General features: G+C 38.4%; 1 protein-coding gene across 1 annotated transcript in view; it reads right to left on the bottom strand.

The window, feature by feature from the left end:
- Window positions 1-983: 983 nt before the first annotated feature.
- hpcal4 (hippocalcin like 4) overlaps window positions 984-13,843 on the bottom strand; it is a 37,796-nt gene continuing 24,936 nt past the window's right edge. Inside the window, exons 2-4 of the mRNA XM_065294547.1 lie at window positions 6,102-6,277; window positions 4,018-4,233; window positions 984-3,938 (exon numbers count right to left, since the gene is read on the bottom strand). Coding sequence (XP_065150619.1) covers window positions 3,741-3,938; window positions 4,018-4,233; window positions 6,102-6,263 — 576 coding nt within the window. The 5' untranslated portion in view covers window positions 6,264-6,277 and the 3' untranslated portion in view covers window positions 984-3,740. The remainder of the gene's footprint in view (window positions 3,939-4,017; window positions 4,234-6,101; window positions 6,278-13,843) is intronic.

The following is a 13,843-nucleotide window of genomic DNA, read 5'->3' on the forward strand; positions in this document are numbered from 1 at the left end:
GAAGTGACGTCACGTTCTGTTTCCGAGGTAAGATTTCAAAATAAAGTAGTGCTAAAAACTTATTAGAAAATAAATTAATCGTTGAAATAACTTATCATCATTAAATAATTTGTTTTTTGCATGTCTATTTTGCGCCTCGTTGTATTTACTGAATCTGTAAGTAATGTAAATAATTCTTATTTTACGATATATTTAATTTTAAGGCATTTGTTAATCTTAAACACGTTTAAATGCAGTTCACCCAAATAACAGCTGTAACAACATAAATAAAACTTTATATTTCTTGGTAAATATAAATTCTCTTTTTAGTTGCATTTACATGTTTATTTATATTTTACATTTATATACAACAAACATGTTTATATCTGTCTGTCTGTCTATCCATCCATCTAGATATAATTTGATGTTTAGGTATAACATACTTTCCATGTCCATGCGGGTTTATGCTGCTTAGTATTGATGTTGAACTATGATGTGTTGCAGCAATATACCTGCAAAAAGTGCTTGGCAACCAACATGTCTTTTTAGTAAAACTGGTTGACCAATGAGGTCTTGGTGGTTAAGCTCATTAAGAAACATTTAATTCACAGCAAACTACTGGTTACCAGCAATGCTGCTTTTTAACCCATGCAGTGAGGTGAAGCAGGCAGGACACATATGGTGCAAAGCTAGATTAAGAGTTAAGTGTATCAATTTGACAGGAAATTGCATGTAAAGAAGAGTGTCCCTGTGATGAAGGATCTGCATTTACATCATTCTCCCAGCACACTTCATCATGTGCTGCCCTGCTGCCATGACAACAGCATTTATCATGACATCACCTCCCTATAGAGTGACTCATACTGCGCAGGTCTGCATAAATGTGAACCGTTTCCATGTGTGTGTGTGGTTGTGAGAGAGAGAGAAATGAAAATTAATGAGGGTTTGCATAAGAGCATGTGTCTGATCAGTAACACAGACAAACAGCACACAGCCTGAGACCATTCAGCAGACATCCACATATTTACTTTATTCTCTATGTAACAAAAATAATTGCACATCTTTGTTCGAGGAGCTTTACGATATTGAATAAGTGAACCGAAACAAGACGGAAACAGCACACATACACAAAGCTTTGTATTGCACGACTGAATACAAATCCTCACTTTTAAATATTATGGGACAGACTTTGCAGTGAAATGTTACATGTCTCGTTTTTGACACAGGGGTGTGTTACTTTCACTCAGTAAAATATTTTTTAACAATATCAAGTTTAGATCTGTTGTACATATATGTACTAAATAATCCAATTTTACAATTCATAGTCTTTGGCACAGAAATAACACACAATCAGACCATAACATTGGCATGTTTGTGTATAAACAGTTCTGCAGATCACAGCACAAAACCACAAGGCCTACCGTATTTGGCACCTCCCAAAACTATAACATATAAGTAATGTAATAACAGTGATTATAAGATAGTTACATGGTAAATCGGAAAGATCCATACATTAAGTATTGCTGGCATACATATTATGCAGTACTATTTATATTCAGTGACTTAAAAGGAGCTCCAATTGAATTTGATATTAGCACATTTTGGTTCAATAGAAAGCAACAATTTGATATACAGTAAAAATAATAAAAAACACATTCAGCTCATGATCAGAGGTGTACAAAAGAGGTGTGTGAATGTACAAAGAACTACAAGACAACATTATCAAGGCAGTTGTGACACAATATTAAGGAAATCACTTCGGTTACCAAAAGTAACATCACAAGATATGAACCACAGAATTAAATCATTTCAAGTATTGCTAAACATTTAACTATGAAAAATAACTCCTAAATAAAGATAATCATTGCCATTGATTGGTAGCACAAAGTTTTAAGTAAGTTTTTATCATTGTGATAAGTGTAAATGCAGTTCACCTAGTTAAAGGGATAGTTCGCCCCAAAAATGAAAAATTCTGTCATCCTTCCATCAACCTCATGGTGTTGCAAACCTGCATAAATTTCTTTGTTCTGCTAAACACAAAGGAACATATAACCAAACAGATCTGGGGCACCATTGACTTCCAGTATTCTTATTCTTACTATGGAAGTCATTGGTGCTCCAGCTTCCTGCTTGATTACAAATATCTTCATTCGTGCTCAACAGAACAAAGAAATTTATACAAGGGTTAATAAAGGATAACAGAATTTTATTTTTGGGGGGCAAACTTAGCATCTTTTACCACAGGGAGGCAGTCTAAAACTACAACTGTATCGCCTACTCAACTACTTATAGTGCAACAGTATTTTCATATAAGTAGGTATGGCGGCATAGTAACATTGACGAGTAGTACACATTCTGCGTCTGGTTTACATTTGTGTCCACTTATATTACGAGAGAAAAGAAAGGTACGTGGCCGTCCAACATTGACAATATCCATACGGTTAAAATCGTCTTGTGTTGACACCTGCTAAGCTTGTGAACCATTAAGATGAACTAAGACTGAGCAGGACTAAACAAAAGCTCTCATGACAAACAACAGCTCACCAGCTACACTAGATAACAATGGCTTAAAGGGATAGTTCACCCAAAAATGAAAATTCTGTCATCATTTACTCACCCTCATGTTGATAAAAACCTGTATACATGTTTTTGTTCTGCTGAACACAAAGGAATATATTTGTAATCCACCAGGAAGCAGGAGCACCACTGACGTTCATGGTAAGAAAAAATAATACTATGGAAGTCAATGGTGCCCCAGATCTGTTCATTAAAAACATAGCTCAAAATATATATGTTATACATGTTTGTAACAATTGAGGGCGAGAAAATTCTGACATAATTTTTATTTTTGGGTTACTATCCCATTAATACTTCTAAGACTGGCATGAGCAGGGCACAGTATTTATACAAAGATTGAGGCATTTGTGTTCTCACACACACTGACACATCCTTTCACACCAAACTACAGTAAAGAAAATGTACACGTCAATTTTCCTCTTTCACCCCTTTACAAGCAGACAGACAACCCCATATACATACATAATAGTTTTGTTAGCCCACAAATCATCACAGCCGTGTCAGATTATGAAAGCCTTTCTAAGTTAGAGAAACAGTTACATATTAAGCATAAGCATATATACAAAACGTCATCAATATGTACATATATTGTCTATTTCCTCATAAACAATACCCGCACTTCCTGGTATGACCAAATACAATAAATATCCCTGTTACTCAATTGTGTAGATGTCTATGCTTTTAGATGGTGACAGTAAGGAATTATGATCATGTGGTGTCATTTTCAGCATGGCATGTGTGTTTTGAGTGTATGTAGGATATGTAAGTGAATTTGTACACTTCTGTAGGGGATGAGGGCTGTGTATGAAGGTACCCACAAAGAACTTCCAAAAAATACTTCGGTTTCATAAAGAAATTTCTCCCCAGTTATTCTCTCTTATAGCCACAAGCCATGTTGCTACCAGAATCGGCTTTAAAATTTGCAGGGCTTGGGATAAAAGTTTTATAGGATCAGTGGATCAGTTTACTAGGTGATACAGGATGAAAATCGTATTACTAATCATTCCAAATTCCTAAAAACTTGTATGGTTATCTCATACCAACCATCCCCATGTAAGTCAAATCTATGCATTTCAACTGTATATACATTTTCTCTCATCATGTCTTACCTACGTCTATCTAGAAGTCTGTACACGATTATCTTCCCCTCCCTACACCCCACCCCTTACTCTCGTTCCCCTCCATTACTTCTGCATATCACACTGCAGTAAAAGAACAATAGATGGGTCGCTCTTGGCCGCCTCTTTGAACTCCTCAAGCGTGATCTCGTCGTTGTGGTCCTTGTCCATCTTGCTGAAGATTTTGTCAACGCGCTGCTGTGGGGTTAACCCGTCCTCGTTCATACGCATCATGATCACCGTGCCGACCATCTTGTAGATCGCCTGGAGATTTCCAAAAGGGAGACAGAAACATAAGATATAGATATATAAAAAAGTGCCTGACCACCAAACAAAATCTCACCTCAATGATCTCCAGCATCTCCATCCGTGTTATCTTGCCATCTCCGTCTAGGTCGTACATGTTAAAGGCCCAGTTGAGTTTCTGTTCAAAACTTCCCCTGGACGTGATGGACAGCGCGCAGATGAACTCTCTGAAGTCAATGGTGCCGTCGCCGTTTTTGTCAAATGTCCGGAAAGCATGTTGGGCGAATTTGGAGGCATCACCGTAAGGGAAAAACTGAAAAACACAAACAACTCTCGTGTCAATTCACACATGTATCAAAATTGTCTATTTTTATGACAAAAATCATTATTATTAACAATAATAATGTATGTATTTATCATCATATGTGTAGCTAAGGACTTTTTATTTAGATTTTTTGCATCCTCAGATTCCAGATTTTCAAATAGTTGTCCTATCCTAACAAACCATACATTTATGGAAAGATTATATCCGCTTAAATATTTAGAAAAGTGACCCTTATGACTGGTTTTGTGGTCGGGGGTCACATATATACACTGTAAATATTTGCTGTGCACTGCAAAAAATGATAGTATTTTAGTATTTTTGTCTTATTTTCAGTAAAATATTAATATTAAAATTTATTATATTAAGATGCTTTTTCTTGATGAGCAAAACAACCCAAAAAATAAGTCTAGTTTTTAGACCAAAAATATCACATTTAAGTATTTTTGTGCATAAAACAAGCAAAAAAACTGCCAATGTGGTGAGCAAATTTTTCTTGAATTTTATTTAATTTAGTGGTAAAGAAAAATTTTCAAGATTTTTTTGCTTACCCCATTGGCAGATTTTTTTGCTTGTTTTATGCACAACATCACTTAAATTTGATATTTCTGGTTTAAAAACTAGACTTATTTTCTTGGGTCATTTTGCTCATCAAGAAAAAGCATCTTAATATAGGAATTTGTAGATATTTTTACTGAAAACAAGACAAAAATACTAAGAATGTTTTTCTTGAAAAACATTTTTTGCAGTGTAGTTATGAAGCTGTTTACCAGAAACTTAATGTAGATTTACATTTGTTATTTACTGGCAACAGTTTGTTTAAAGTTTAATCGACATTAAACATTAATAAGTCTTTGTCTTTACAGAATAAAACTATAAACAACAGCCTTATGCAAAGCATTCATCAACCTTTTTCTGATTTTGATTCCAAAAATGCTTTGCATGAGGCTGTTATTTTATAGGGTGTTTACTTCCAAGGCACGCCTATCAAAACAAAGTGGTTCTTGATCCAGCCTCAAAACCAGGGTACAAAATAGCCTATTAATTTCAAAATGTAAAAACCACGCCAACATCATAAGTAGACCTCAGACAACAGTATAAAACAATAAAAACGCCTAATTCGCCCCCCCCCCCTTTAATATTTATCTAGCACATTAAGGGCACCTATTATACAAAATCCACTTTTACAAGGTGTTTGGACAAAAATGGGTGTTGACAGTGTGTTAACACAACCACCATAAAATGAAAAAAATCTGCCCACTACTTCTTTTTTAATCCCCATTAAAACAAAGCAGTCTCATTAGACATGTTGTTTTGATTCTCTTAGCAATGTGATGTCACACTGCTAAAGCCCCGCCCATGGCAGCTTATTGACCGTACTGCATTACCATAGGAAAAGAAATTCATACAGGTTTAGAACAACATGAGAATGAGAAAATGATTTGCAGAATTTAAGATCGAAAACTACAAAGTGTTGCTTTAAAATGCTTTATATCCTTTCATTGAAAATATTCGTTCTTTTGTCTGACTTGGATGAAAAAAAAACATTTTTACATCAAGACAGACAACCACCGTACAATAAAAAATCCACCCACTACTTCTTTTTGAATCCCCATTAAACCAAAGCAGCCTTGTTAGACATGTTGTTTTTATTCTCTTAGCAATGTGATGTCACACTGCTAAAGCCCCGCCCATGTTACATGGATGAAAAACATACATATTTACATGAGTGTGAGCAAATCAAGACAGACCATGAGTGAACTATATTCCTGTAAAGAAACCTCCTAATGGTCTTAAACAAAGTAAATACTTTGGATGTGTACAGTATAGTGTCCTTAAGGTGAATAGACACCCCTTACCTTGACATAGAGTTGTTGGAACTCTTCCAGATTGAGGATGCCAGATGGACAGTCCTTCAGAAATCCTTTATACCACTGCTTCAGCTCGGCTTCATTGAACTCTGTACTCTTGGCCAAGTCATCTAGCACCTCAGGAGCAAGCTTGCTGTTATGTTTCCCCATCTTTCTACGCCTCTCTGTGGATGAAAACAAACAACCCTACTGAAATCCATCCAGGCTTTGTGAATAATAATAGCAATTTAATGTGCAGTGTAGCCAAAACTTTGTTTTAGCTTTCTTGTTGGCTGAGGTATTACACATTATCATGACATTATGTCTTAAATCATGTCAGAACCAAAGATATATTAAACCAAATCCAAATTGGCCTCTGGCTTTGAATGTGGATATATTTGGGTGCTCGAATGACAAATGTGACACTGTGTTAATGACTCATTATCTCCACTCACGCATTATTAAAGTTCATGAAATATTTACCAGGTCTAAATAGTAAAAGAAGCATGATGATGGATTATAGCAGCAGGTCTGCAGAGGATCTTGGGTGAGAAGTTTGGAGACCCGGTTGCCCACAGCCGCTATTTATTCCCCCCGACGGAAGGTCATTTTAGTGAGATCTGGATGACTAATTGGAGGTGAGCGTTCATCTCCTCTCTTTACCTTTTTCTGCCCTGTTTCTCTCTGTCTCTGATCTTTTTTTGGGAAATGTGTGGTCTGGAGGGGCTCTGTTGATCCGGACATCTTTCTGATTAGTTAACTTTAGACAGGGAGGTTTAATTAAAGATCTAAACAGTGGCGGCTGGTCACTAGGGGGCGCTGGGGCGCCGCCCCCTTAAAGCTGGCCAGAGAGGAAAGCTACTTTAACATGTTACCAAAAAGTTAAATATATAGTGCAAATTAATACAAAATAAATTCATTTAGTTGTACTATTTCACTGTTAGTCATGTTAAAATTTATTTAAAACAATTAAAAATCAAAACTGAGTTCGTTGTGTGTGTGTCATGTTTGTGTGTCTGGGGCGCACCCCTAATGAGTGTCTATGTAGGTCAGGAAAAAGGGTAAAAACATGTGACCTGAGGCTGAGCTCTAAGTGGCTGGTTTCGGATCCGCCCTGGGGCGCAGGACTGTGCGTCCCAAACACTCCCACTTATGTTGAAAGCGAATCAATATTGCTTTTAATGTTTTTTACCTCATGTGATTGGATGGTTCGAAGAGTCTCATAACCGCGTTGGAGATTGCTGTGTTAACTGATAGCTACAGTACAGATCAGTGAAAGCAAGTGAAATATCTTGAGATGAAGGAAAATATGCTTTTATCCTTACAAAATCACCCTTTACAAGGTATTTAATTGATGAATAAATAAAGGATTAAGAAGCTTGAATTAGATCGACCAACGGAGTCAATTGATGGCAGTCTGTGTTCTCCACCACTTCTCATGGCAAACGGAGTTGGCTAGCTGGATATTATGTAAGTCTTCTTGAGTTTTATTTTTTCCCTGTTTGCTGTTTTAAAGTCTAAATGCGTGATAGACGTGCACGACATGAACTTTTGTGGCGCGTTTGAGCTTGTGTTGCGTGGACATAATGAGAGCGAGTGCTGCTCATATAATCCGGTATATTTCGTGGCTTGGTCAACTTTGTTGTTAGTTTTGTTGTTGTACAGTGTTGTAGAGTTTAAAAAGCACCCACGAGAAAACCACTGTTTTTAAGGAAACTTCACGAACCGTGCATATTGAGCTGATGGACTGTATGTACTCCCTGTTGTGAGGGGAAAATGTGCTTGTGCTATGGCTATAAAAGCAAAAAGAAACATACGAGCCTGTGATTAGGCAACTTTAGTGTCTCTTTTTGTGTGTATTCGGTCGCGTTAAACGAAAAGTCTTTGACGGAGAAAATTTAAGCAGGATAAAGAAAAATATGAGCGCCATTTTGGCAGATGCCCATACAACTCAACTTGAGAATGTATTTCCTATGTATGTCCAGTTGGTGGCAGTGTGTTGCTCAAATGACGCCCTGGTTTCTAGATATTCTCGCGATATTTTGATGTCATACACTGATTGGTCTGCGCATGGCTGCTGAAGTTAAACACTACAGGTCAGGAGCGCTGCAACAAGACGCCTGTCTAAGGTAAAGATACAAAATCTAATGACAAGAGTCTGCATTAATCTGCCTTCATGCGTTTATTACATAAGATGGTTTCAGATGAGTTTAGTTCAATTCAGATTTTTACATGTTTATTGATATTTTAATCGCAGTAGTATTTTGTTATTTGATTTGTTCATATTTGCCTGTTCAGCATAAAGCTCCGTGTTTTATTGCCTCCGCTGTCACTGTGAGAAAAAAAACATTAATTCATCTGCTTCGTGTGATGGTAAAGTGATGCACGGTCTCCGTTTATCTGTTCTCTAAACAAATGAATAAACACATTTGACTTGTATGCTCGTCTTGTAAGTTTATGATTAGAAATGGACATGTGAACGAAAATGAAAATAATTAAAACATGAAATGACGGATAATAAATGACTGCGAAGGACTCTTTACAACGCTGTTTAAAAAAAAAAAAATGACGGAGATTGAAAATGTCTATCGCAACCTCTCTCTCTCTCTCTCTCTCTCTCTCTCTCTCGTTGCTCTGTGTGTGTGTGTGTGCGTGCGTGCGTGCGTGTGAATGATTACCTTGATATTAGTTAATTACAGATTCATAGTACATTTATTTCGTGCGTTTGATTTCAACTGTAACATTTTCAGCATTAAATGCTAATGATACTCATCACCCGATAAATGGCTATTAAGAGTACTGCATTACTACAGTAAAAGTTTGATTTTTAGTGTGTTTGCGCCCCCCAAAATTTTTTTAGCACCAGCCGCCACTGGATCTAAATGGTTATTACACTGAAAGTGAGCTGACAATCTTATCCTCGAGGATTCGGATGGTTGATTCTGTGAAATAGATAGTGGACACAATCCACCATTGCTTTCAATGGATTAAGTCACAAGTATCAGTGCCCACAGATTGACCTTTGGTAAATCATTTGTAATGAGTTACTGCAAAACAAAATCTGTCAATTCTCTGCAAAGAAACTCATACCGGAAAGCATCAGCAGTGAGAATTCTGAAGGTTAATCTACGCGTATATTGCTTTGGAACCTGTGAGAAAGCCGTGCGGATTTCCTGAGAGATGAGAAAGTTGAAAACAATGTGGATATTTGCAGCAAATGTCATAAAGTCATGCAAGCAAGGATTGGTGTATCATTTTAATTAAAACTGTCAAACACACAGACAGAACAGAGCAGCTACAACCCTGGCTTTGGCTTCAAGTTTTGAAGTTGCTCCTGGAGATCTACTTTCCTGCAGAGTTCACCTCCAACCTCAGTGAAACACACCTGAACCTGTTAATCAAGCTTTTTATAGCTACCAAAAAAATTCGAGGTGTGCTGAAGCAGGGTTGCATCTAAAGTATGCAGGAGAGTAGATCTCCAGGAACAGGGTTGGTGACCACAGGTCTAGGTTAACTATAGTCTCAACTATAGTCTCATTGGAAAGGCCTTCTTCGCTGGCTAATTCCGGAGAAACATACGATGTAAACTTTCGTTCCTACCAAACATCATCCGCGAAAACAGACTTCAGGGCGGCCAAAGCGTCAACAAGCTTTTCCGTACTTTTTGACAAGCGTCCTTGACCGGGCGGCCTGAGCTTCTTTGGAAACTCAAGTCTGCGGCGGTGTGGACGTCCATCTTTTAAGTGCAAATTTGCTTGCTGGGAAATTTCAAAATTTTGCTTTCTATGTTTGACTTTGGTACTTAGTCAGATTGCTAAAAAAAACGTCACACTTCAACAAATAGCACTATTTTAGTTTTTATTCATGCCTGTAACACAAACAAAATGAGTTTCACACCACTAAGTATAATGCTCTATTTACACTAATGCACTTTCGTTTTTAAACGGCAGTAAAGCCGGCTGTCACGTCATATGTACTCATTAGTTGCAAAAATGTTTAACGTAGTATTTATTAGATATGGTGGGGGGTTTTTTGAGCTGATGCCGATACAGATATTAGGAAGTAAAAAAAGTCAGATAACGATATATCAGCCAATATTCTTTATGTGTATATTAGTACAGTACACATATACTACAGTACTATATTCTGTCTACAGTACCGGTCAAAAGTTCAGGCACACAAATGGTAAGTGTGTCCAAATATAAAATACAGTACATATATTAACAGAATATACTGTATATAAATAAACATTTTTTTGCAATGATCACTCAGATTTGCTGAACAAACACTTATATTGACGTCACAGAGATATGTAATGTAGGCAGCGCGTTTATATATATATATATATATGTATATATGTGTATATATGTATATGTATGTGTATATATATATATATATATATATATATATATATATATATATGTATATATGTGTATATATGTATATGTATGTGTATATATATATATATATATATATATATATATATATATATATATATAAACACGCTGCCTACATTACATATCTCTGTCACGTCAATATAAGTGTTTGTATATATATGTATATATATATATGTATATGTATGTATATAGTATGCATATATAACTTGATTTACTGGCAGTTTTAAGGGACGAGAATAAGGTTATATTGGACTTGTATTGAAAAGGGAAACTTTCTTCATATTGCCTGCATATCTGCGACATATATGCCAATACAGATATATCTTTGAAAGGCTTATATTGGCCGATAAAATCGGCAAAATGATAAATCGGTCTGGCTCCAGTGCTTATGTGCTTGTGTTAGGTGTTTGTGTCATAAATAACCACACAACGTGCTTAAATGTAAGAGCGTTTGTTTATACATAAGTCTTTAGGTCTGTCTACACTGCAGCGCAACCCTGGAGTTTTCAAACGTTTTGTAGCGTTTACAAAAGTCTCTGTTAACAAGGATGGAAAACTCTGTGTATGACAGGCATAACTGTAGCAAAGGTAATGGGTTTTAAAATGAAAACGCACTAATATAAACATAGTCTTCGTATGTTCAAATCCTTCAACCCCTATAATAACTGCTTCATCAAGCACCACTTCGGTCTGAAAGGAGATGATAGAAATATTAAAGAAAGGCAGCTCAGATGGTGGTTTGGTGTGTTTTGTGTCCAAGGTGAATGTGATAAAACAACGTCATCCTGAGCCTCAGCCAGGGCCAAATTTAATGCCTGTCAGGGGAGCAAGTGTTGCAGAAAAGTGAATTTTCGAAAAAATAATGAACAATAACATAGTACATTAAAATACTTCTTAATCTTGTGATTGGCTTGTGTTCAAAACTAAAGAATTAAATTGGGTCTTAATTGGAAACAATTGTTTGCGGTGCAATATAATCTCATGAGTTTTCTGTGATTCAGTTCCGGCATTGTTTGCCCAAGAAAAAGGAACCCTGTAGCTTATTAACAAATGGTTGCGTTTTGTGGTTCCTATAGGATTATGATGAATGCTAGGGGATTAGTTTAGCGGTACTGAAGGATAAATGTGGCAAACATTGTGAGGAGGTTTATGTCGCTTTGCATTTCCCTTTCCTTAAGAAGTTTATCAGTGATTTGCAATTGAATGCATCATGTTTTAGTAGCACATGCAACCGCCCCAAAGGTTGCTGGGTAAGAACTATTGAAGGCCAGACAAATAGGGCTATGTTTAGCATTAGGTTTTCAAACAGCTATTTGCTCCGACAGCTGTTTCACAAACCCTAAAACATTCTGGATTTTTTTCAACCCAGCATTTGGTCAAAAAGAGACAAATCCAATACATTGGGTTATAAATGAACCTATCCTGTTTTAACCCAAAATGCTGGGTTGTTTAAACCCATTGTTGGGTCAAATATAAATGTCACAGGTGACGTTTTAAGTGAACGACGGGCGGAACCCGGCTTCCACATTTTAGTTGGACGACGGGCGGAACCCGGCTTCCACATTTCATTTCCGGGGTTTCCCCCGAAGTCAAATTAAGTATGATCGCGCTCAGGTGGGGCAAATTAACACAGCGGTTGCTAATAGGCTGACGAGGAGAAGAGTCAGGGTATAAAGACACCTTTGCAGACATTAAACGGGGTGCTGGTGGTATACTTTGTGTACGCTGTGTTGCTGCTTCGCAGACGGACCACGCTGGTTGGATTGCTCTCCTGGGGAAGAGAGAAAGAGACAATCAGCTGACGAAGGAATATTGTGGAGTTTCAGTGAGAAAGAGTGGACACAGAGCCATCAAGAACGCAGTGAACCGAGGTTATTGGCAACAAAGCGTGAGTAACCGTGGTGGTACTTATCTGTACATAACTTGTATGAAGAGTTGTCCTGGTGTGTGCTTTTTGTGTTTCTTGAGGTCCCTGGCCCCACTGGAGAGGAAAGCGTGGGTGAGCCGCGGGTTGACCGGAAGCACGGACAACGCACCGTTTACCAGTAAGTCAGTGGCCCTGTGGAAAAAGGAAGTGCAGGTGAGCCAGGGGAGTGATAACCAACACACCGGGCCTGTGAATATCACATATCTCTCCCTCAATTGTGACCCAGTTGTTACCCAACCATCCTCTCGAGGTCGTCGTAGTCAGGTGGCAAGGACGATCTAAAATTCACGTGAAATTGTATAAGAGTGCTGTGGGTGAGTTTCACTAATTGATGGTGGTTACGCTTTACTTGCTGTGTATTTGCTGTGCTTGTAGCGTTCAAACTGCCGAGCCTCCGACGAGTCACGAGAGGACGACATCCGTTGTGGTCTGAGTCCTACAGAGAGAGAGAAAAACCAAGCCCTGTGCCCGGGGTATGACAACGAGAGCTTCGTTTGTACACAGAACAGACAGTGGTAGAACACAGTGAGTAGTATCAAGTGTGTACCGTGCGGATTGTGGGTCGTAACGGTGTGTGTACTGACCTCGTCAACAGAAGCTTGTGGTGAACGGAGCCTCGACGAAAGTTCGCCCCAGCTCGGGACCCCGGTCGTGGAGGAAGGAGGGGGAGTTTGGGAAGCGTTCGGCTCCGGTCATCGGACTCGCTAGTCCCTACGACGCCCGGACAGCCATACTGGAAGGGCGAAGGAATACGGTACACTGACATTGTAGCAAAATCCACTGTATGTAGCAACTACCTACCTGAAACCAGAGAAGCTTTGTGTGGGAACGAGGATCCCCCGGCACTGTGAGCAACGTAACCTGTGAAATAAACCTGTTCTGTGCTTATAGCAACTACCTACCTGAAACCAGTGAAGCTTTGTGTGGGAACGAGGATCCCCCGGCACTGTGAATAACGTACCCTGTGAAATAAACCTGTTCTGTGCTTATAGCAACTACCTACCTGAAACCAGCGAAGCTTTGTGTGGGAACGAGGATCCCCCGGTACTGTGAGTAACGTAACCTGTGAAGAAAACCTGTTCTGTGCTTATAGTAACTACCTACCTGAAACCAGTGAAGCTTTGTGTGGGAACGAGGATCCCCCGGCACTGTGAGTAACGTAACCTGTGAAATAAACCTGTTCTGTGCTTATAGCAACTACCTACCTGAAACCAGTGAAGCTTTGTGTGGGAACGAGGATCCCCCGGCACTGTGAGTAATGCAACCTGTGAAAGAAACCTGTGCTGTGCTTATAGCAACTACCTACCTGAACTAGTGGAGCTCTGTGTGGGAACAAGGATCCCCCGGCATTGCGAGTAACGCCACCTATGAACTAAATCTGTACTGTGTTTACAGCAACTACCTACCTGAACCAGTGAAGCTCTGTG

The sequence above is a fragment of the Paramisgurnus dabryanus genome, chromosome 19 (genome assembly GCF_030506205.2).
Source record: "Paramisgurnus dabryanus chromosome 19, PD_genome_1.1, whole genome shotgun sequence".
NCBI classification, from domain to species: domain Eukaryota; kingdom Metazoa; phylum Chordata; class Actinopteri; order Cypriniformes; family Cobitidae; genus Paramisgurnus; species Paramisgurnus dabryanus.